Below are 25836 nucleotides of genomic sequence, written 5' to 3'. Positions count from 1 at the left end.
TGTGTGTGTGGGTTTATTCTTTTTTATTGTAGTAAAATACATATAATATAAAATTTGCTATCTTGGCCATTTTTAAGTGTGTGGTTCAATAGTATTAAATACATTCATTCACACACTCTGCAACCATCACCACCATCCATCCCTACAACTCTTTTCACCTTATAAAACTGAAACTCTATACCCATTAAACACCAACTCCCCATTCTCTCCTCCCACAATGCCTCTGGCAACCACCATTCTGCTTTCTTGCTTTATGATTCTGACGACTCTAAGTCCCTGTATCATACAGTATTATAGACAAGTTTATTCTAAAATTTATATGGAAAGGCAAAGTCCTCAGAACAGCTAAAAACAATCTTGAAAAAAAAGAATAAAGTGGGAGGGGTGACTCTGCCCAATATTAAGGCCTACTATAAAGCTACAGTAACCAAGATAGTGTGGCAGAGAGATGGACACATAGATCAATAGAAGAAAATAAGAACCCAGAAGTAGACGACACAAATGTGTCCAATTGATTTATGACAAAGGTGCAGAAGCAATTCAATGGAGGAAGGATTTCAACAAATGGGTGCTTTAGCAATTGGATATCCATAGCCTTAAAAAAAATGAACCTCAAACTAAATCTCAAACTTTAAACACTTAACTCAAAATGGATCGTGGACTTAAATGTAAAATGTAAAAATATAAAACTTTTAGGAAAAAAATAGAAATCTTTGGGATCAAGGCTAGGCAAAAAATTCTTAGAATCCATGAAAGAAAAAATGATAAATTGGAACTCACCAATATTGAAAACTTTCACTCTGCAAAAGATCCTATTACAAAGATTTAAAAAAAAAAAAAAACTACAGTCAAGGAGAAAATTATTTCCAAGCCATATATCTGACAAAGAACTAATATTCAGAACATAAAAAGAACTCACAAAACTGAGCAGTAAAAAAACAAATAATTCAATTAGAAATGTCTAACATCTTACCAAAGACATTTCATTGAAGAGGATATATAAATGATATGAAAGCACATCAAGATATGTTCAATATCATTAACCATTAGGGAAACAAAATTCAAGCCATGATGAGATTATCACTACACACCTATCAGAATGGCTAAAAATTAATAGTGACAACATCCAATGCTGGAAAGGATGCAAAGACTGAATCGTTCATACATTGCTTGGTGGGGACACAAAAACGGGATGACTCTGTAAACACTCTGGCACTTTCTTATAAAACTAAACATGCAACTACCATATGACCCAGCAATTACCCAGCAATTACACTCTTGGGCATTTATCCCAGAGAATGTAAACTATGTTCACATAAAAACCTGCACACAAATTCATAGCAGATTTATTCATAACAGTCAAAAATTGGGAAGAATCCAGATGTCTTTCAATGGGTGAATGGTAAAACAAAGTGTGGTATAGACATACCAAGGAATACTACTCTGCAATAAAAGGGAACAAAGAATGAACGTATATAACACTTTCAATGACTCTCCAGGGAATTGTGGTGATGGAGAAAAGCCAATCCCCAAAAGGTTACATGCTGTATGATTCCATTTATATAACATTAATGATGTGACAAAATTACAGAAATGGAGAACAGATGAGTGGTTGCCAGGTGTTAGGGAAGGGCTGGCAGTGGGGAAGGAGGGGGGGTGTGGCTATATATACACAGCACAGGGGTCCTTGTGCTGACAGAACTGTTCAGTACACTGACTCGACTGCTATCTATAACCTGGTTGTGATGTACAGTAGATTTGCAAGATGTTACCACTGGGGAAACTGGGTGAAGGGTGTTATTTTTTACTACTGTGTGTGAATCTACAATTGTCTCAAAATAAGAAATTTAGTTTAAAAAATTCTGAACAGACTAGGGGCTTCCAGTAACTCCTGGCAGGTTGAAAGATGCGGTTGAGATGAGCAAGAGGAAAGGATAGACCAAGACATGGGTGTAGCACCAGAAGCTCTGTGACTACACATGGGGGCACCCTGGAGTGGGGGAGGGCTAGGAACAGCTGGTGATGGTTTGGGAGAACCGTGGAAGTAGGAGCAGTTTGTCCTGTGAATCCCTGTGCCCCCCTTCTTCCCTTCTCTACACAGTGTTTAGGTCAGTGTTTACGATGGAGAAATAGGGAAGGGCCGCAGGTAAATGATGATATCCAGGACAAACTGGGGACCAGACAAGCTCTGGAGGCCGGCTGCTGTCAGCTCTGACAGTCCCCTATTCCCACTGCAAACAGTAAGGAGCACAAGCACCCACAGCTGCTCAGCCCCTCTTCCAGGACTGGCTGCCCCAAGCTGAGATCAGGGAGAGTCTAGAAAAGATGAGCTCACAGTCGGGAACAACTAGAAATAGGAGGACTGCCAACTGGGAGAAAGACCAGAACAAGGAGCCTTTACAGCTTGGAGGGTTTCAGAACTAAACGTTATAAGAAGAGTGACCTAATACCTTTATAGACATAAAAGATGGCATTACATCCATGAAACAAATGGATCTTGATTTTTATAAAACAGACTCAAGAGGAGATCTGAAAAATGAAGAAATGTAATTGTTGCCATTAAGAACTTAATAGAACGGCTCTGTAGCAGAATGAAAAAAACAGCAAAATTAGTCAGCTAGGAGATCAAGGCTAAAGAATTCTTCCAGAATATAAGATGAAAAGATAGAAAGTTTAAAAGAAGGGGCACCTGGGCGGCTCAGTCAGTTAAGCGACTGCCTTCGGCTCAGGTCATGATCCCAGGGTCCTGGGATCGAGCCCCGTATCGGGCTCCCTGCTCGGCGGGAAGCCTGCTTCTCCCTCTCTCACTCCCCTCTGCTTGTGTTCCCTCTCTCGCTGTGTCTCTCTCTGTCAAATAAATAAAAAAATCTTAAAAAAAGAAAAAAGAAAAAAATCACAGAGAACAGCTCTAGATTTACCAATATCTAACAAATCGAAGTTTATAAAGGAGAAATAGAGATAATTCAGAGGAGCCAATGTTTAAAGAAATAACATCTAAGAATTTCTTAGAACTAAAAAAAAAAAAAAAAAGACATAGGCTTCAGAATGAAAAGGTTACCATGTGCTAAGCTGTATAATAATGCAGAAAATTTCTAGAACCTCAAAATATAGAAAAGAATCCCAAAAGTTATCAGAAAACAATCATTATTAACAAACATTATTAACAATCAAGAATCTGATCTAAAGCAGACTTCTCATCAACCTCTCTGGAAACAAGAACTTCTGAAAAACAAAAGTTTTTTGAAAAACAAAACAAAACAGGACTTTGAATGGAGATTCCTGTACCTAGCCAAATTAGTATTCAAATGTGAAGGTGAAATAAAGGCATTTTTCAGATATAAAAACTCTCAGACAGAAAGTTTACCACCCTAGATCCTCTCTTAAAGAGACTACTACATTTCACAAAAAAGTGCTGTAAAGTATGAAAAACAATAACGAGCAAATTTTGTTATATCTTCTTTATGATACTTTATTTGTATTATATTTATGTCTTTTACTAATTGGCCACTTTTTAAATCAATGGATGTTTCTGTTGAAAAGTTATTCACAATAATCAAATTTGCCATTCATAGGAGTTTAGGGAGGAAGGCAGACTGGAGAGAAATAAAATTGTGACAACAGATTTAAAATACTGAAGGATTCCTAGATTACGGTTGGTTTCCTTTGATCCGCAGATAGCAAATATACAAATGTCAATTGGAACACATTCTATATAGACAGTATGTAGGGTTGCCATTAGTTTTTCCAGGCAATTGGTTCATTCACTCATTTATTCACTCAACACTTATTATTCATCTAGAATTCACAAAACTCTTCCCTAGGCCTTGAGAGGAACACAAGGATGAACCAAACCTAGATTCGGCTCCTAAAGTGTTCACAATTCGTGGCAGTGACAGACATGAGCACAAGTAATTACGATGCAAAATACAAGTGTTATGAGAAGATATAAATAAAACACAAAATTGCAGGGATAGTAATGATTAATTTTGAGCTCAAGAATCACGTAAAATTGGTTCGTATGCTAAGTAAACTTCAACAATCCCCAATGAAATGACTTCTCTGCTGTCAAGTTAAGTATACTATATTATCAATGATTTCTGATCAGCAGTAAGGGAGACCAAATGTTGCAAAATGTTACACCCATAGAGTTTCACAACAATCCAGCAACTTTGGTGCTTGTTCATACTAACAGTGAGGATTATTCAGGTAATACGGGGGTTTTGTCATTGTTTTGGTTAGATTGTTACATCACTCTTGTTACAGTTACATTTTGCCATAATGAGCTAGATTAAATACCGGTACAACTTAAAATTCATCAGATTTAAGAGTCTTTTATCATCTTAAATTAAAAGATAAATTAGAATGTGCCCTTAATGCAGCACTGTTATTAAAAAAACAAAAATGGGCTGCAGGCCAAATGTGGTCCACAGGCCTATTTTGCCAACCTCTGGTTTATAGCAAAGGTGCTAAAACTTTTTAGTCCAGTTCATCAAATGTAAGTGGGTCAAATCGACCTTTAAGTTCTCAGAACGAACAACAGCATAACTTGGCTGCCAAGCTGTATCTAGAAACCAATCCAAATGTACTGGCAAGCATCAAAGATTCATAGGATGTTTATACTTCACGGATAAGATGCTTACCATCTGCCTACTTGAACCTCTGATTTCCCCCCAAAGTATACATCATCCCAGAAGATACATTCTTTTCATTTTCCATTCTGATCCGAACTCCTTACTTAGAATGACTTCAAGGCACTGCATAACCTAACATAAACTTTATCTCTTTGGCTAGACTTTACAAGGAAGGTATTCGTAAGTTACTACCATGACATACCACATACCATGATTACTAAATATATCTATAGTACTAGTGGAGCCAAACACTTAATAACCGATACAGAGGTTGCCTTTGTTTTGTTTTGTTCTAATAAACTATAGCACATACATATCATGGGATATTGTGCAGCCATTAAAAACTGCATATAAATTTTTAGCAAACTAGGGATAGAGGGGAACTTCCTCCACTTGATGAAAGAATATGTACCAAAAAACCTACAGGTAACATGGTAATTAATGATGAGAAACTAGGTGTTTTTCCACTAAAATCAGAACAAGGCAAGGATGTCCCCTCTCACTACTCCTATTCAACATCATACTAGAAGTACTAGCTAATGCAATAAGAAAAGGAAAACCTGGGATACAGATTGGGAAAAAAGAAATAAAACTGTCTTTGTTCACAGATGACATGACTATCTGTGTAGAAAATCCCAAAGAATCAACAAACAAACTCCTAGAACTGCTAAGTGATTACAGGAAGGTTACAGGATACAAGGTTAATATACAAAAGTTAACTGTTTTCTCACATGCCAGTGATGACCAACTGGAATTTGAAATGTAAAAAAAACAAACAAACAAATGAAAACCAAAAAAACATTTACATTAGCGCCAAAAGAAAGTAAATACTGAGGTATAAATCTAACCAAATATGTACAAGATCTAGATGAGGAAAACTATAAAATTCTGATGAAAGGAATTAAAGAAAATCTAAATAAGTGGAGAGTTATTCCATGGACATGGGTAAGAAGACTCAGTATCATCAAGTTGTTAGGTCTTCCCAAGTTGATCTATAGATTCAATACGATCCCAATCAAAATCCCATTAGGTTATTTTGTGGATATTGACAAACTGATCCTAAAATTTATATGCAGAGGGGAGGAAAAAAGGCCAGAGTTGCCAATGCAATTGAAGAACAAAGCTAGAGGACTGAAACTACCCAACTTCAAGACTTACCATAAAGCTACCATAAGGAAGACAGTGTGGTATCGGTAAGAGAATAGACAAATGAACCAATGGAAATGAATAGAGAGCCCAGAAATAGACACACACAAACACAGCAAACTAATCTCTGACAAAGGAGCAAAGGCGGTGCAATGGAGCAAAAGCAGTCTTTTTAACAAATGGAGCTGAAACAACTGGACATTCACATGCAAAAAGAAAAAAAAAAGTTAATCTAGACCCAGATCTTACATCTTTCACAAAAACTCGCTCAAAATTTAAAATGCAAACCTATAAAACTTCTACAAAGTAACACAGGAGAAAATTTAGGGGACCTTAGGTGTGGCAATGATTTTTTAGATACTACACCAAAGTGCAATCCATGGAAGAAAAAAATTGGTAAGTTGGACTTCATTAAAATTTAAAATGTCTGCTCTACAAAAGACACTGTCAAAAGCATATGAAAACAAGCCACAGACTGGGAGGAAATATTTGCAAAAGGCATCTGATAAAGGACTGCTATCCCAAATATAGGAATAACTCTTAAAACTCAACAATAAGAAAACAAACAATCCAATTTAAAAATAAACAAAAGACAAGAATAGACACTTCACCAAGGAAGATATACAAATGGTAAATAAGCATATGAAAAGATGTTCATCACCATATGTCATTAGGGAATTTCAAAATAAAACAATAAGATAGCACTATATAACTGATAACACCAAATGCTGACAAGGATGTAAAGCAACAGGAACTCCCACTCATTGGTGGTCAGAATGCAAAATGGTATAACCACTTTGGAACATAGTTTGGCAGTTTCTTATAAAATGAAACATACTCATACCACATGATCCAATAATCATGCTTCTTGGTATCTAGCCAGAGAAGTTAAAAACATGTCCACACAAAACTTGTACAAGAATGTTTATAGTAGCTTTATTCATAATTACTGAAACTTGAAAACAACCAAGATATTCTTTAGTAGGTGAATGGCTAAACAAACTATGGTACACTCATACAATGGAATATTACTCAGCACTGAAATGAGCTATCAAGATATGGAGGAACCCTCAATGCGTACTACTAAGTGAAAGAAGCCAATCTGAAAAGGATACATACTCTGCGATTACACATGTATGACATTTTTGGAAAAGCAAAACTATGAAGGCAGTAAAAAGGTAAATGGTTGCCAGGGGTTCAGCAGGAAGAGATAAACAGGCAGATAAGTAGGCAGAACACGGGACTTTTAGAGCAGACTATTTTGTATGATACTCTAATGGTTGGATACATGTCACTATAGATTTGTCAAGACACATAGAATATACAAAATAAAAAACGAACCCTAATGTAAAGTATGGACTTTGGTTAATAATAGTGTGTCAATATTGGCTCATCGATTGCAACAAATCCACCACGCTAATGCTAAATGTTAACAATAGGAGAAACGTGGGGTGGGGGAGTGTGTATATATGGGAATCCTCCACACTTCCCACTCAGTTTTTCTACAAATCTAAAACTGCTCAAATAAATAAAGTCCATTAATTTTTTAAAAAAGAATATTTTAAGATAATGCCAGCTATTTGGAGGTATTTCCACGGTGTACTAGTAAGTAAGAAGAGTGAGATGCAGAGAATACATACTGATCCATTTTTATAATACACCAACAAGGTTTTGGACGCTGGTTACTTGGGAAGTTGGGAGAAGAGAATGAGAATAATTAAAAACTTACTGACAAATCCAACTTTGAGCACAAACACAAATAAAAATCTGAGATTTAAGTAATAAAGGCCCTGAGGCAAGGAGAAGCCATCTCAGCACAGACTGGCTGGCCTCACGACCAGCCCATTCTGGAGCAGCAGGAAGTGCCCAGTCCCAGATTCACTGGGTAGACAAACTAGAGACTCAGGGCAGAGACCGCTTGTTTCCTTTCTAATTAGTGTAATGTGACCATTTGGAGATAACTGTAGGAGAATCCTCATTTTTAAAATTATATCAATTTTGTCAACCATCCTGCAAGTTCCAAAGCAAACATATCCATAAAACGAAGCCTAGACCTCAACTCTTTAACAGATCTCCTTATCCTGAGAAAGAAAAAACTGTCAGGTTTTTCATGAACCAAAATAGTTCGGTCCTAAGTTCCAGCATTATACTAATAGAAATCTCTTGGTTCCTATCTTGCCCCTGGAAATTCATATTCAAATTTATACAGCTTATTCCTTAAATCGGGTGTGTTGCCCCGAAATGACTGCAGCAAAGGGCGACATAATCTTATTCGCCCAACTCCTAATTTTCATCAGAAAATAATTATTCCCTTCTATTCCACTTAACAAAATAAATCCACAGAGCTTCACAGGATGAACATAATCCTGCAGAAGAAAAAAAAATGTTGTTTTTCAGTTTCTTAAAATAAAAAGTTATCTGCAAGGGGCTCCTCAAACCTTTTTTACATTCAGAGGCAGTTGGGTGCAGTTTCTACTCTTGGAGGTATGCGGTCTCCCAGCAACCTGCCTCCGGTTGTCAGGGAGAGCCCCCGCCTGAGCTCGGGCTGTTATCAGGCCCGCTGCAGTCCTCGGTGGGGGGAGCGGGGAGCTCTGTGCGGTGCTTCTTCAAGCCAGTGCACACATCTCGGTGTGTGAGGAATGCTAAGTGGTTAGCCAGGAACTCTGGGGACCAGCAGGATTGCTGCGGAAGGCTGACTGCTGGATGACGTAGCGCTCTATGAATTGGCTCTTAAGAAGAGATAAGGAAATAGAGATTTTCGGCAATGCAGTGTTTTCTCCGGGGCTCTATTTGACAGCTGGCTACTCCATTCTGCAAACTCTAACATAGTTTTCTTTTCATCTGCTAACTACGATACATTCAGGATTTTTTACTTTAGCTTTCATTTTCTCCAGCTGGAAAGCTATGAATTCCCTCACAGTATTTCATTTTCATGACTCTTGCCTTTTGGGTAAAATCTGTTAAAATATCAATTTTTTTTTTAGTTGGCCAAAGAATAAGTTTCGGTCTCATGTGAACAATGCTTTTTAATTTTTCACACTGCATTTGACCTAAGCAAAGTATAAATTACCTAACAGCAAACTACAAATAAAAATAATCACAGGTAAAATATGAAAAAGTTACAGAAGATTCAACACTAGTGTTATTACTTTGCCATGGTAACATTTTCAAAAGAATTCATTTTCTATACATGCTCTGGGAAGACATTCAATGTTTCTCAATTTTATCCTTCATTTTTTAAAAATGTAATGATAATATATTCATTGGAACATATTGTAACTCTGCATTTTTTCCACTTTCACTATTACCAGTCTTTCTTATATTATAATGCAAATTTAATACACTTACTCAACAACAAGCTAGTGGATCAGAAATATACCCTGCTGAGAAACACTGTAGATTTGCTCACACAAAATCATACTAAAGCCCTACAGAACTATAAGGAACCATGTCTCTCTTTATAAAGGACAATAACCTTATTTGACCTTTCATAAGAGACGCAGCTTACAGAAGAGATCCCAGCTAACCCAGAGGATATGGTGGTCTTGGGTCAAGGTAAAATCAAGCATCTGGCATTGTTAAAAAAAATAAAACAAGACATTTGGCTCAAAATAGAGTCACTTATGCAAAGCCCTACATCACCAAACCAAGACTTAACTTAGTTACAGTTTTGGCTCTTGCAGAAATGAAATCCTAAACCAGTCAAACAGGAATTGCCTGATCAACACTAGTTAAGTAGTCTGCCATTGCCTGGGGGGACATATCATTGTAATAACCAACCTGCTTTTTTTATCTAATCTAACTTCCTTGTTCCCATTCCCTTCTGCCAATAAAAAGTCCTTCATGTTTGTACAAGCTCCTTGGAGCTCTTTTCTGTCTGCTAGATTGGATGCTGCCCAATTCGAGTCAACTTTGGCTCAAATAAACTCTTAAAAAATGTAATATGCCTCAGTTTATCTTTTAACAGGATCATGAGTCAAAGTTGTCAAGTATCTCACCAAATAGGAAGAGCACTTTGATAGGACATCCAGGAGAAAGATACCAGAAAACCAAGCAACAGCCTAGTCCTCGTAACCCAGGAACTGTGCCCATGCCAGCAGGGCACCATAGCCAGACTAAGAGCTCAGGAACCACCGGGGAGAAGAATAGCAATCACTGAGCTCCAAATAGACTAAAGGAACTCAACTTTCACCTCCCTGAGACACAGTGGAACGAAAGTACAAAACGAGGCCCCAGAGCTATAGTTCCACAATAAACTCTAAAGAGCAATCAAAGTTGAAACCACCCCCAAAAGGCAGCATGGAAGGGAAAGAATTGAGTTGAGCCTTGAAAGACCCAGGAAGATTTAGACGGGCTGTGAGGAAGAAAGCAAATGTCCTAAAAGGAAGGAACTAAGAGCAGAGCCAGCTTGGGGGGGGGGGGGGGGGCGGCCAGTGGTGTAGAGACCAGGAACACTGAAGTTAGCAAGGCAGAGGAAGTTTCTAACTCCAGGATGAAGAGTGTCATCATGTTAGCTAGGATGCAACAGAAGTTACTCAAATCAGAGTGCTGCAAGCTATCGGTAGAAGGGAGGAGAGGGAAAGGACAAAAGCAGGGAAGGAATGAGTTCTGTTTTTGAAAACCAGCAGTTCCTGCCAAGGAAATGTCTAGCTAGGTAGGTGTTGGCCTGATAGCCCCACGCGTGAGTCAGCTTGAGTGGGTTGGGAGCTGAGGACCTGTGCAGAAGCCCCCAAGTTGTCCTGAAGGTACCTTTAGCTCATTATAATACTAAGATCTCCTCCTACGGGTGGGGCTTCCTGCCATTTTTTGAGCAATGTATGCACTAGCATGTTGACAGGCTAGGCATGAGCAATTGAACCAAAGTGCCTAATAACAGATTAGGCATAAGTTTCTTAATGTATATGCAAGCTCTCTGCCCCCACCCCCAATACACTGAATAAAAGCTTCTTGTGCTAACCCCATGGGAAGACAGTGCTTTGAGAGCTATCTCCCTGTCTCCTTACTTACAATAAATAATAAAAAGTTCTTTGCTAGAGGGGAGGGGGGTGGGAGGATGGGTTAGCCTGGTGATGGGTATTGAGGAGGGCACGTTCTGCATGGAGCACTGGGTGCTATATGCAAACAATGAATCATGGAACACTGTATCAAAAACTAATGATGTAATGTATGGTGATTAACATAATAAAAAAAATTTCAGCAAAAAAGTTCTTTGCTTTCAACACTTCTTTGGGTTGTATTCAATTTGATGCACCCAAGTGATGTACCCTTGAGTTCAGTTACAATCACACCGATCACATACAGTCACCATTATTTCCCAAGCAGTGATACTATGAAATTTGAGGATTAAACAGATGTCTGATAGCAGCGGTCATAGCAGACTGAGGAGAATGAAGGCAGAGACCAAGGAAAGTGTAATGGTTATTTTATGTTTCAACTTGACTGGGCTAAGGGATGCCCAGATGGCTGGTAAAACCTTATTCCTGGGTGTGCCTGTGAAGGTGCTTCTGGATGAGATTAGCATTGGAATGGGTACACTGGGTAAAAAAGATGGCGCCCATCAGTGTGGGGAGGCTTCACCCAATCTGATCAGACTAGAACAAAAAGATGGAGAAAGGGTGAATGTGCTCTCTCTGCTTGAACTGGGGCATCCATCTTCTACTGCCCTCAGACCTTAGGACTTGGACTAGGACTTACACTAGTCCAGGTCTGAAGGCCTGAGAACCGGCCTTCAGAGCTGGACTAGAACCACACTACCCTGGGCCTCCAGCTTACATATGGCAAATCTTGGACTTCTCAGCTTCCATTACCATGTAAGCCAATCTCTCGTAATAAATTTCTTTCTATATATCTATATATATCCCACTGATTCTGTTTCTCTGGAGAACCCTGACTAATAGAGAAAACAAGGAACAATCAAGACTTATTGGAGGAGGGACATATTAAATACAGAGGCCAGGTTCAGAAACAAATGCAACTAAGGTTTGGGGGACTTGAGGGTGTAGCAGTACCACTGACAGAAATGGAGAAATTAAAATATGTATCCAATGTTTTGAAGGCAAAATGGTAAGTATGATTTTAGAACTGAGTTTAGGGTTATGGCAGGACAGTCAAATCCTAAACGTCTTTAGGAAAATGGAAATGGAAAAGCAGAACTTTTGCAAAATGAGATCTAGATTTCAGGAGCCATCTGCAGGCAAGAGTAATTAGAAAGAAGCTAGCCATCCATGAAAAGAGGGGTAGAAGGAGTAAAGCAGCAATAAAATGAGGGCAGTGAAGGGGGCAATGCCAGCAAATGCCAATTCTGCTTATTCAAAGATAAGACCGTTGTCAGGTACTACCAACCTCTTACTATCTCTTAGCTTAGATGCAAGTTAAAATAAGAAGACACTAAACCATGACAAACCCATGCCCAGCAGAAGTGTGCTGTAACGAAATCTCTGGGAAGCATGGCAGAAACTCAGTTCTGTGAAGCTAAGCCTGGACTGATGCTCTGAACTACAGGAAAGAAAAGCAGCAGCAAGTAAGGAAATTGCCATCGTGTAACAGAGTAGACGGACACTCCATTCCTCAAGTATGGCCAACTCCTCATCACATACATTTCCATTTGGCTGCAGAAATTCTATCCAGCTGATAAAGTTTTCTGGTATGGGAGGAAAATCCATTAACATTTTGGAAACCAGCAAACAATGGCAATCCCAAGGCCCCAAATCCCTACCCTTCCTGTCTTCTTCAGTGCACTGTTCTCTCCATTATGCATTCTGACATTTATTGACTACCTACTAAGTGCCATTATACATAATATGTGTATGTCTATTATGTGTGCTACTGCTCATGACCTAATATGCTACAGTCAGTCATTCCTCAAATATTTATTGTCAGCCTACTGTGTTCCAGGCGTAACGAATAAACCAACTCCTGCCCTTAAGTAATTTGCAGTCTAGTGCTACATTTTCACAAAACATTAGCTACTGGATGCTCTCAGACAAACTGGGAATTTATGATGGAAGAGAGATGAGAGAACAGGATACAGAGGATCCACAACTTTCACTCATCATGCATTGACACTCTGAATCCATCTTTTGCAGAATTCAGCCTTTCATACTTCACCAGAGTTTGAAGATTTTGGCTGGTGCAAGATGACAGGGCCAGCCAGCTGCCGTGGCATGTAAGGCGTCCGGCCATCTGCCAAGGCAGCAGGGGTGATGGCTGGCAAGACACTGGGTCTATGAAGGGGCAGACCAAGCCTAGCAAAGAGGTTCCACTCTGGTTCTTGCTGAGGGCGTGGAGGCCACTGGCTCTCTTGGGGCCCATGTCACAGGCTAATGTCTCCTCACCCAACCAGCTTCCCATTTCTCACCTCAACTGTCCTCACTCTCCTCCCTCCCCAGCTGAAGCAGGGGCTTGCTGTCACCCCTGATCCTGAAGGAAGCAGACCAGGGTCCCCCATGGATTGTGCTGAGCAGGATGCCTCTTTCCCAACCACTGCTACAGATTCCTAGCCAAGTCCCTGTTTAGAGATTTAAAGGTGAGGGGCTCCTCATCATTCACCCTGGCCAACAGAAAAGTTTACTACTGGTGACAAGAGTAATTGAGAAGAAAGTCTGAAATCAGCCCAAATCTATCACTACTAATGAAAAAACGTTTTAGAATATACACCCCAGGGACAAAAGATCAGCTATGTTAGCTTCTCTGTGTCACAATGGTCACACAAAAAGACCACCTTCAACCAGCATTAGTCATACTTTCCCCAATATTCGCAAACCATAACTGCGTGCCTGATGTAGACAGTGTCCTCTGTGAAGTACTACAAACTAAAGGATAAAACAGTATCAACCATAGCCAGCCCCTCCCTTCAAGGAGTGAAAGAGGGCTTCTCCCTCTGGACAGCCATCTTTCAAGGGAGCTCCCCCTCATATGAAGAGATAAGACATAGATTTAACAACCTGGGTAGTAACACAACATCTAAGTAACAATACAAGATCCAAGAGGAGGATTCATGCAACAGTATGTAATTATTTGTCCAGAAGAAAAGAAAGGGATTGGGGCACATGGGTGGCTCAGTCAGTTTAGCATCTGCCTTCAGCTCAGGTCATGATCCCAGGATCCTGGGATCAAGCCCCGCATCATGATCACCGGGGAGCATGCTTCTCCCTCTCCCTCTCCCCCTGCTTGTGTTCTCTCTCTGTGTCAAATAAATAAAATCTTTAAAAAAGAAAGAAAGAAGAGAGGAGACGAGAAAAGAAAAAGAAAAGAAAAAAAGAAAAGAATCACTTAGGTTGGAGAGAAAAGGGATGCATTTATAGGAGAAATGGAATCCAATCAGGGCAAGTTTTGAGGATGAGGTAGGATAAGAATATATGGAAAACAATATTTTACCTAAGCAGGCATTTAATAGACATTTAATGAATGACTAAATGAAAACACTGGCAATGTGGAACCCACTTGGGTAGAATCACATGAGCAACTCCAGAGACAGAACACAGAAACACATGTTAGCCAGAGGATGGGGTTCTATGGGGCACAGCAGGAAGAAAGGCTGGGAAGGTAAGGATCAGATCATGGGAGGTATGGAATACCCTTATCCCAGGGACTTCAGGGAAACACTGAGGGTTCTGAAACAGAGGGTAAAATAAAGAGCTTTAGACAAGATGCAAAGAGGAAAAATAATAGTTCTGTGTCCTCCAATTTAGAAATTAATCAGACATTGGGGAAAATTTTTCTAAAAGGAAAATTGTTTTCTATCATTTTCTTTTAAAAGTCTATGTACATCACTCAAAATAAAAGAAATACACATACTGCCTTCTACATAATAGTGGAAGGAATTTGTCCCCAAAGATCTTTTCTTTGTATAAATGATGCCACCACAATTGATGCTTCAATAAAAATGAATATTTATGAAATGTAAAATGACTTGGATTAACTTATTCCAATTTCACCCTCTAAATTTAGATTTTTTAAATCACGCCAAAATGTAGATTTTGATTACAAAAGCAAGTTGGGGAAGAAAAAAAGACTTACTTGACAAGAAAAAGAGAGCAAAATTAAAAAAAGAATAAGAACTTGAAATAGGGATGACAAAAGATGATAGAAAGGTGGTCAATTAAACTAAAAACCACAGAGAGAGATCATCCTCATAGTGGAGTTAACTCAATAATGCAGTCACATTACAAGAATCAAGTTACAAGAAAGCATGAAGGAAAGTCTCCCACTTGTGTGTCCCATCCATCTTCAGCTCACCGCATAGCCCTCTCCCCAGCTATTAGCTTCTTAGCTATCCTTTCAAAGTTTCTTTGTGCGCACATCTTATTATTTTCCTCCCTGTTCACACAAAAATTAGCATACCATATAAACACTGTTCTGACCCTGCTTTTTTCACATAACACTGTATCTTGGCAATCTCTCCATACCCATTCATATAGATTTTCCACGTTCTTTTTTACAGCTGCATATTCCATTGTGAGGATGAACCACAATTTATTTAACTAGCCCCCATTGATGGGCATTTGGGTTGTTTCCAATCTTTGGCTACCGCAAACAAAGCTGCAGTGAATAACCTGGTATAGTCATCATTTGGCATGTGTGCAAGTGTATCTGTAAGATAAATTCCCAGAATTGAATTCCTGGGTCAAAAGGTATATGCATTTAAATTTTTTATAGATATTGCCAAATTGCCTTCCATAAGAGTGGAGCCAATTTACACTCTCGCCAGCAATGTACAGGAGTGCCTTTTTCCTTAAGGATTTACCAACAGAGTGTACCATCAAAGTTCTGGATTTTTGCCAATCTGAAAAATGAAAAATGGTGTTTGCATCCTCCTCATTATGAGTGAAGTTGAGTACCCCTTTATGTGTTTAAGAGCCAATTGTACTTGCTTTTCTATAAACTGTTTATAACCTCTGCCTATTTTTCTAACGGATGTTGGTGTTTTCTTATTAATTTGTAGGAGCTTCTTATATATTAGGGAGAACAGTCCTTCACTTATAAGTTGCAAATATTTACCCCAGTCTGTCTTTTGAATTTGCTTATGGTAATTTTTGCCATGAGAATATTTTTACTTTGATGTGATCTAATTTATCAATTTTTTAAGTCTTCTGATTTTCAAGTCATAGTTGGAAAGGCCTTCCTCATCCCAAGATTATAAAGGAATTCTCCCTTTCTCACTTAAATTGTTTCACTTTCACAAGTAACTAAATGAAAAAACAGTAGAGTACAGTAGTTAAGATCATAAACTCTAGAGCCAAATAGCCCACATTCATGTCCCAGCTGCATCACTTACTAGCTATGTGACCTTGGATAAGTCACCTAATCCATATGGGCCTCAGTTTCCACATCAACAAATGGGGTTAATAATAATTACTACCCCAGGGGGTTATTGTGAGGATTAAATGTCTTAGTAAATGTAAAGTAATTACTAGAGTGCCTGACCTACAGCACACACCCAATAAGCATGAGCTATTATCATCAAATATCTGTTTGGGAACTTATTCTGGTTTATGAGGTAAAGTACAGATCCAACTTTTTCTTTTTCCATATGGCTACCCAGTTGTCCCATAACCATTTATTATTGAATGCTCCATCTTTTCCCCACTGATTTGAGATATCACCTTTATGATATACTACATTTCCATATATATTTAAGAATTTCTGATCTTTCTATTCTATCCCATTGACCTACCTATTCCTGGACCAGTATCACATTGTTTAAGTTATTAAGCTTCACTTTTACTATGTGGTAGGACCAGCTGCCCCTCTTTGCTCTTCTTTGACAGTTACTGTATGTAACTCTTCCTGGTTATTTTTCCATATGAATTTTTTTAATTAAAGTGTCTGGTTCTAGAATAAAACAAAAAAATATTAGTACTTTTATTAAAACCATGTTCCTTTAGGGGCGCCTGGGTGGCTCAGCCGGTTAAGCGTCTGCCTTCAGCTCAGGTCATGATCCCAGAGTCCTGGGATCAAGCCCGACATTGGGCTCCCTGCTCAGCGGGAAGCCTGCTTCTCCCTCCCCCACTCCCCCTGCTTGTGTTCCTGCTCTCACTGTGCTCTCTCTGTCAAATAAATAAAATCTTTAAATAAAAATAAATAAATAAATAAATAAAAACATGTTCCTTTATAAATTAACTTATAGGGAGAACTTATGTTTCCTGTTCACTCCTCTTATCCAAGAACCTGGTATGTCTTAACCATTTGTGCAAGTCTTCTTTTGTGTCCTTCAGTAGCATTTGAAAGTTTTCTTCACATAGGTCTTGCATATTTCTTGCCAAGTTTATACATAAATTTTATCTTTTTTGGTTGCTGTTATAAATGGGGTGTGTTCTTCCATTATATTTTCTAACAAGTTGTTTGCATAGAGTAAAGCTACTGGTTGTTGTCTAGTAAGTAGATACCTTACTATTAATTCTCTTGTATTCTCCAGGTATATAATCTCCTGATCTGCAAACTAGTGGCAGTTTTACCTTCTCTTTTCCAATTTGTACATCTCTAATTGCCTTCTCCTATCTGACTACATTAGCTATCACTTACAAAACAATGTTAAATAATAACCAATTACCCAGAAAAGGCCTAGTCATGCTTTGATCCACTTTAGGCAGCCTTGGAAAAGCTTCACATTAAAGAAGTTTGAAGGTTTGAATCTTATCTTCTTGCAAAGTAGAAATCTAAGCCACAAGTTATAAAAAGATGAAAATTTTCTCAATACCAAAAAAAAATAATAATCCAATTTTAAATCGGACATAAGACATGAACAGACATTTCTCCAAAGAAGAGACATATGAAAAGATGCTCAACATCCCTCATTGTCAGGGAAGTGCAAATCAAAACCACAATGAGATACTACCTCACATCTGTTAGAACGGCTAAGATCAAAAACAAGAAACAACAAGGGTTGATGAAGATGTGAAGTAAAAGGAACCCTCATGTACTGTTGGTGGGAATGCAAAGTGGTGCAGCCACCATGGAAAACAGTATGGAGATTCCTCAAAAAATTAGAAATAGGGGCACCTGGGTGGCTTAGTTGGTTAAGCATCCGACTCTTGATTTTGGCTCAGGTCATGATCTCAGGGTTGTGAGTAGTAGGAGTACCCTGTAAAATTGTCTGAACACGATGCTTTGAGAGGAGGCAACTCTTGGATGACTTTATTTCTTCTAGAAAAATCATTCTGTTAAGATTTCCTAAAAAGAATGGGATCTTTCTGGTATCAATTTGGGTCAATTATATTTGCCTAAAAATTATCTATTCCATCCAAGTTTTCAAATTTATTTTCAAAGAGTTAGTATCTTATAATTCTTTAAGTTTTCTAATTCTATTTACTCCCCCCTTTTCAGTTCTTATTTTATGTATTTGTACTTTCTTCCTTTCTTTTTAGATAGTTTATAAGTTTTATTGTTTCAGTTCAATTGTTTTCCAAGGAGCCACCTTTTGGATTACTCATATTGTTCTACTATTTTTCTATTTATACTTAAAGTTCTTAAAAGAGTACACTCTGAGCAGGTGTTCTACATCTCTTCCTCTTGCCAGGAAAAAAAAAAACAACAACAACACAGTAATACAGTGAACACTACCTAAGAATATAGGCCCAAGAAAGCAGAGATTAAATATGAGCTGTCAATGTTATCTTGAATGATATCTCCAAATCCCAAACACCTGACCAAAAAAACAGATTAGCAATATTTCCAAAATGCAAAAAAAAAAAAAAAAGGTGCCATACAAAATAAAAACTGGGCTTTTACAGTAATTAATTCACTAGAAATAAGATTAGTTCTAACTATAATAAACTTACATTTTAACAACATAGGTTCTCAGTATAAGCCTTCCACCTCCTGCCTATCTCTAGCAATTAACTGCCCACCAATTCAGTTCAACAAGCATGAATTCCACTTTTCCCCCAGTCCCAAAGTTCTCTGAGTATTGCTTTACAGCCAGGAACTGAAACAAAGAGAGACCACCTCCACATATAAGATCAGGCAAACTGCTTGTATGCCCTGCCAGCCAGCCGATGCTGTCCAGGACCCCCCACTAACTTAAACAGGGTGTGCTTCAAATGAGTCAGTCCAGTTCAAGTTTAGTCGTGACCAGTCACCCAAAATAGGACTATTTATCTTTTCATCCACTACAGGTAGCCTGGGAGAAATTTAACACTACAGAAGTTTGAAGGACTGAATCTTACCCTCTTGCAAAGTAGTAATCTACTACTTGGCCACAGTTTATAAAAGGGTGTAAGTTTCCTTATGAATACCCAAAAAAGGTAGGATTGAAGCTAAAATGATAACTCTTCACACCTAAAGTATTTGGTAATAGAGCACAAAGACAGAGCCTAGTACTAGGCTGAACCAAAGACACTAAACAGGCCTTATCTTCTAAAATCAAAAGGTGATGCTTCTGTCACAGAACTTTTGAAAGTCAGGGTACAATTAACAACAGGCAGAGATAATAAGGAGGAGTGAAGGGCTACTAAACAGATTGGAGGTTGGGATAGAGATGAATTTGACTTTCAAAACAATAATACTTAAGTCCATAAGCTTCAAGCTTACAGCCACCAAAACCTACCAAGGAGGTAATACTGCCCATTTCTGGGCCAGTCAGAACCTTCGGCAACCTGTCAAGGGAGGAGTTGTACCAGGAGTGGGGACTGGAAAGGCCACAATCTAAAACTGAAATATTTGGGCAGGAAAAGAGTTAAAACAGCTGAGCAATAGGACATATGCATTGCACATGCACAGGCATGGTAGGCTTGGCCCTACACCAAAAAAAGCAGTTTACTGGTCCAGATACAGAGATGTATGCATGGCTACATAAAAAGACTGAAGAGCCTGGAAGAGAACCAAACCCTGAGGTTTTCCATTAGAGTTACTAGGTGGATGTGACAAATAAATCATTGGCTCGTTTCTGTCATATTGGTTAATCTTTTACCAAAAATGTCATTTATGTATCAGGTAAGTAATTGAGAAGACTTTGGTTAAGATTAAGCAGAACTAGGGGCGCCTGGGTGGCTCAGTCCTTAAGCGTCTGCCTTCGGCTCAGGTCATGATCCCAGGGTCCTGGGATGGAGCCCAGCACTGGAGCTCCCTGCTCAGCGGGAAGCCTGCTTCTCCCTCTCCCACTCCCCCTGCTTCTGTTCCTTCTCTTGCTGTGTCCCTCTTTGTCAAATAAATAAATAAATCTTAAAAAAAAAAAAAAGATTAAGCAGAACTAAATTTTGGTCAAAGTTGATCTTGAACCAGTTTGCAAATCTGATCAAGATTGTGTTAAAAAAAAAAAAAGATTTTTGTGTTCATTTATTGTTTTTTAGATGTCTGGGAGGGCATACCAAAGAGACTGTAGTGTGTAAAGAGGAAGTTTAGTACAAGCTGGGGGTGTTCAGCATTGAAAAAGCACTGCCTTTAAGTATCCATTTATGAATACTGGTTTGTAAAAGGGAATTTATTTTTAAAATGAAGTTTAAAACTCATTCTCTGAATTTGAGTCAAAAATAAAACTTTTAGGGCTGACCATGAGGTGGAGTTGAAGTGAGGGGGGCACAGGAAGCAGAACTGCTAATGCAGATGGAGAAACAAGTTACACAGCGTCAGTTTCCAAACTGCCCCACATTCAAAAAACCTCTATCTTTTCCAGTCTCATACTGATACTAAGTACTGTGTATGATATGCACACCCTCACTATGACCTCCTCCTATAATTCAGTAATTCTTTAAGGAAAAGAAAAACAGAATTCCCAGGAATTTTTAAATGCAGGCTTTATCTTGGCATTGAGCCATATGTAAAAGACTAATCACCATTTAATCCTCCAACAGCTCTAAAGCAGTGGTTTACAAACTATGGAGTGTATTAGAATCACCCAAAGGGTTTGTTTAAAACACTAATTGTAGGGACCACGCTTTAAGAAGCACTGCACCAAGATAATGGCAATGGTCCTTGGTTGGTGGACCTGGACTGTCTGCGAACCGCTACCAGTCTGCGACAGAAACTGAGGTTTAAGCTTTATGCAAATAACTTTTAGAGTAGTTTAACATTACTGGGCACCCAACCATGTGATCATTTTTCTGGCTTTTTTTTTTTTTTTTTACTGTATTTTCCGAAAGTTTTGGTATGAGATTAGAAAATTATTTTTAAGTTTGTAAAGCACAACTTTAAAGCGACACCTCCGACTACTGATAGCGGCAGACCCGCGAGCACGGGGCCAGAGGCAGCGCCTGCCAATTGGGAGAAACCGGGCACTCGGGGAGGATAATGGAAGCCTGAGGATAATTCTTGCAACCGGTACAGTGGTCTGAGATACAATTTCAAAACTGCAGTTTTCATCGTTCTGTATCATTCCATTGCTTCCAGTGACAACACAACACGGCACCATCGCTGAAAGTGGCCAGTATCCCAGCGGACCGTACACAAGAGAAAGAAAGGGGGAGGCACAGAAGCCGGCACTGAGGGCGCACACACCTGTGAGAAAGAGCGGAAATCGGGTGAGCGCTTTTCCTACCCAAAGTTTGGAGCCGCCGGGGTATTTGCACTCTAGGTGAGTTATACCAACATACTAGATTCCATCAAAGTGCTTCGTGCTGTTTTAGGGGGTGAGAAGCCAAACAAAGAAAAAGCTACGACCCCTCCCCACGCCCCCCGGGTCGGAGCTTCTCCGCGCCTGCGCAGACTCCAGCCTAACTATCCACCCGAGGCCGGCCCTCGGCTCTCTTCCGGGCGGGCGGAGGACGCGCAGCCACCGGGCGCTGATGCGCATGCGCCACGATAATAACTGTGCCTTCTGCGCGTGCCCGCGTCCTTACCCGTAACGGGGATCGGCTCCTTCCGGCCCGGCAAGGCCTCCTGGGGGCTGACGATCTTAGAGGCGGAGTCGCCCATTCTCGAAACGGGAAAGCGGATGTGGAAGAGCTGGCTAGCCCTCCTGGTGGCTGAGAGCATGGGCGGGCGGCTGGCCGACGGGCCGCCAAACGGAACGGCGCGGTCGAGAGCGGAGCCGCCACTGCGGAGTGGGCAGCTGGCGCCCGGCAGCGGGACCGGCGTGCACTGGGCCGCGCTGCGGGCCGGGGTCCGCTGAGGCCCGCGTGCGCTGCTGGCTGTGGCCACTGCCGCCTCGGAGTAGAGGTTACCTAAGGCTCGGGCCAGACCGGCAGTAACTGAGGGCGTGTTCTCGCCCAGGGGTGGGAGGGGAGACGGCGGGGGGTGCCTGGTCCTAGGAGGCACCAGCTAGTCTTTCTGGTTCGGCTTCAGTACAGAGTTCCCAGGCAGAGAACAAATGTACTAATTGCGATACGAAAGTACGTGAACCGGCAGAGGCCAATAATAAAAATGCCTAGCCTTTGATTTTAAAGTTCGTACCCTCCTTAAAAACCTTCGCAGTTGTTCAGTGTGCCCAATAAGATATAAGACAACCTACTTTACAGGCAACTAGAATGTATGAGTATTTCCACTGCAACCATTATAATAAATTATCAAAAAGATGAGTATCCAAAATAAAAACTAAGCACAATTTTCGAAAAGCTCAGAATAGGGAAGATAATTCAAAATAATGTTTTATGTATATATACACACATACATACATACACTGATAAACCCATTTTGCAGGGTGGAAAATAGAGAATCAAAGCACTAATACCACCATTAGCCCAGTTTATATGCATTTAATGGTGCTGTTGGATCAGTCTTGTTTCTCAAATCGTGGGAGATAACATTTGTTCCTGTGACAAATTTTCAACCCGAAAAATAAGGTGGGTGGGGCCAGATGGGTGACTTGGGAGTTCCATATGTGAAATTTTGGTTTCACACAAATGTTCTGCCGGAATGGGCAAATAGTCTCATGAGGGAAGGAACTTAAGATTAGCACCCATAGAAATGAAGAGTTTGACGGGACCTCCCCCAGGAGTGAGTTGCCCTTTTGTTTTAAGGTGGTCTGGACTGTAATAGGACAGAAGGATGGCTCTACTATATTGTAGAATATGGTCAGACATGTAACATTAAAGTTTTTGTTTTGTAATTTTAGATTTCCTCTGGGCAATTTGCCTCAGTTTTTACTTTTGATTTATTTGTTTTTGCTGTGAGATTATGCAAAGTAGTTTCTACAGGCCTCTCCTGAAAACACTCCAAGGTGTCCCTTCTACGCTTGGTCACTGCTAAGCGCTTGAAAAAATAAGCTTTTCTGTCAGAGGAAATATTCTGTGTGTGTGTGTTTTTTTTAATTATTGCCTTTTGATACATACTGATTTTCTATGTTTTATGGTTAATTGTATGAAATTAAACAACAGCAACTAAGAACTGAAGAATTTTTCACCTCACTAAGTACTTATATAATATTAAGTGAAAAAGCACAACAGAGCTACAGGATGTATATATATGTACTATGTAGTATATATAAAAATACATGTATCTCCATTTGTGCACCCACTGAAGAAAGACCAGAAAAAAAATAATGGTTGCAGTTTTGTTGTTCAAAGTAATGATCTACTGATTTTCAACTTTCTTAAAATGTTCTACATTGTTACAGTGTTCTCAAGTGTTCCAATGCCTATGTTAGTTATAAACAAAAATAGTTTTAAAGGTAAAGTACCGTGGTTTATTTCAAAGCTTTTTTTTTTTTTCATAAAACAGTGGTTTCTTATCTCATTTACCAGAATAGTTGCAAGAAAAGTTACACTGAGGTTGGTTGGTTTGTTTGTTTAAGGAGAAAATAAAATATTCCTGCCTTCAGTGATGCCATTTTCACCACTAGGACTTCCTTTTCTTCAGACCCTCCTAATCCCTTCTGAGCTCCAAACTGAGAGTCATTTTTTTTGTCCATATTCCCCATTGGGCACACACTGCTTTGATTTTTTATTTTTGTGATTAGGCACTGGTTTTTCAACAAATTCTAACTATGTTGTTTAGGATGCAGTGTAAGCATCCTCTTAGATATGAAAAAGACCAAAAATACAGCAGTTTAAACAAAATAGAAGTTTCTCTTACATATAATCTGAAAGTAGGTAGTTAAGTGCTGATAGGACCATGTCATTTCTTCCATAGTATCTCATAGTGAATTGGCTTACATTAAGTTTCCTGTGGTTAGTATTGGTTTAATATGGCCAAAACCCTTACTTACATTAGCAAAAGTTTCTTTTCCATTTGTTCAAGAATGGCTCCACCTTGGCCTTTGGAGACAAGAATACTTACGTAATACTCTATTCCAAATCTAGGCCTAGGTTTTTTGTGTTTTTTTTTTTAAGATTTTATTTATTTATTTGACAGAGAGAGACACAGCGAGAGCAGGAACACAAGCAGGGGGAGTGGCAGAGGGAGAAGCAGGCTTCCCGCGGAGCAGGGAGCCCGATGCGGGACTCGATCCCAGGATTCCGGGATCATGACCTGAGCCGAAGGCAGACGCTTAACGACTGAGCCACCCAGGCGCCCCCTAGGCCTAGGTTTTAGTTGGGATACAGATAAGGTTGCTTTAACAGAGACCCAAAGATACTGTATATGAAACAAGATAGTGTGTTTTTTTTTAATTGAAGCATAGTTGACACACAATGTTACATTAGTTTCAGATCTACCACATAGTCATTCAACAAATCTATAGTTAAGCTCACTGCAAGTGTAGCTACCATCTGTCACCATACAACGCTTTACAATACCATTGACTATATTCCTCATGTTATGTCTTTTATTCCTGTGACTTATGCACTCCATCCCTAGAAGTCTGTACCTCCCACTCCCCTTCACCCATTTTACCCATCCCCCGGCTTCCTCCTCTCACAACCATCAGTTTGTTCTCTGTATTTATGTGTCTGTGAAACAAGATAGTTTTGTTTTTTTCTCTCCTATACTGGTCCAGAGGTCAGTGGTCAGGAACGGTAGGTCAGTGCTGCTATCCTCATACATAACCTCCATCCCAGAACCTGCCATCACATCTGTATCTTAGCCCTGCCAAAAGGCAGAAAGGAAAGGGGTGTACATGTCAGTACTCCTGGGAGTGAGTCACTCATTCCATTGACCTGATTAGAGACATAACCACATCTAACTGGAAGGTGGGAGATAAAGTTCTCTAGCTGGGCAACCAATGGAGCCAGCTAATACTCAGCAGTTCTAGTAATAAAGGAAGGTGAGAATGTACATTGGTGGACAACTTTGTCACAGTCCACACCTCTGGTCACCCAGATATTTATATATGCCCATCTTCTAACAGAACATACCCTATTCCAAAGGGAGAAAAGCCAAAGTTCCAAGTAGTTATTGCATCCAGCTCTTAAGTCCATGATATGAAGATGATACACAGTCCTTTTCAAGTCTGAATATAACTCCTCATGACCCAGTGACCTACTAACTAAAAGATGAGGTATCTTCCCCCTCGCACACACACACCCTCCCCCACATACCTGGTGAGGTAGGAATATGAAATATTATTTGAAAAAAGAATGGAGGGGAAGTAGTCACTGGTCCATAGCCTAGCAAAATGTTGCAAAAAGGAAACTTTAAACATTGCCCAGGGGCACCTGGGTGGCTCAGTCCTTAAGCGTCTGCCTTCAGCTCAGGTCATGATCCCAGGGTCCTGGGATCCAGCCCCACATCAGGCTCCCTGCTCAGCAGGAAGCCTGCTTCTCCCTCTCCCACTCCCCCTGCTTCTATTCCTGCGCTCGCTATCTCTTTCTCTGTCAAATAAATAAAATCTTTAAAAAAAATTAAAAAAAAAGATTGCCCAAGTGGTAAGTAAATTCTTAGTTGGACCCCATTTCTGCTTTCCAGAAGGAATTCCTCTGTTGTTGCATTTGAAGTTACTGGCTTTACCCTCTGGGAGGTTCTTATCCATGATCCTCCATGATTGCATCTGAAGAGTATATTGACAAGTATGCCTTCCTGGGAGGATACACATCTTTTTGTGCCCAGTTTCTTACTGGTGCAGTTCTGAGGGACTTCAGGGTCAAATGCACACAGGCATTGGCAAGCTAGACTTGTAGCTTTTTGTCAACTCCATTTGAAAAGTTATTGAACATATTTCTGGTTCATTTGTTCCTTTTACAATTACTTGTACAAATAACCACAGCTAAAGATCTCAACTAGTCATATTTCTTATGCCTAATTACTCTTC

The 25836-nt window shown here is 39.7% G+C and overlaps 1 protein-coding gene across 1 annotated transcript in view; it reads right to left on the bottom strand.

Moving 5' to 3' along the window:
* Positions 1 to 22970, bottom strand: part of MSRA (methionine sulfoxide reductase A) — a 427462-nt gene extending 404492 nt beyond the window's left edge. Inside the window, exon 1 of the mRNA XM_032389234.1 lies at positions 21551 to 22970. Within this exon, the coding sequence (XP_032245125.1) occupies positions 21551 to 21686 (136 nt within the window). The 5' untranslated portion in view covers positions 21687 to 22970. The remainder of the gene's footprint in view (positions 1 to 21550) is intronic.
* Positions 22971 to 25836: the final 2866 nt, after the last annotated feature.

Source organism: Phoca vitulina, unplaced genomic scaffold, assembly GCF_004348235.1.
Source record: "Phoca vitulina isolate PV1807 unplaced genomic scaffold, GSC_HSeal_1.0 scaffold53, whole genome shotgun sequence".
Lineage (NCBI taxonomy): Eukaryota > Metazoa > Chordata > Mammalia > Carnivora > Phocidae > Phoca > Phoca vitulina.
This window is presented reverse-complemented; position numbering and strand designations above follow the sequence as displayed.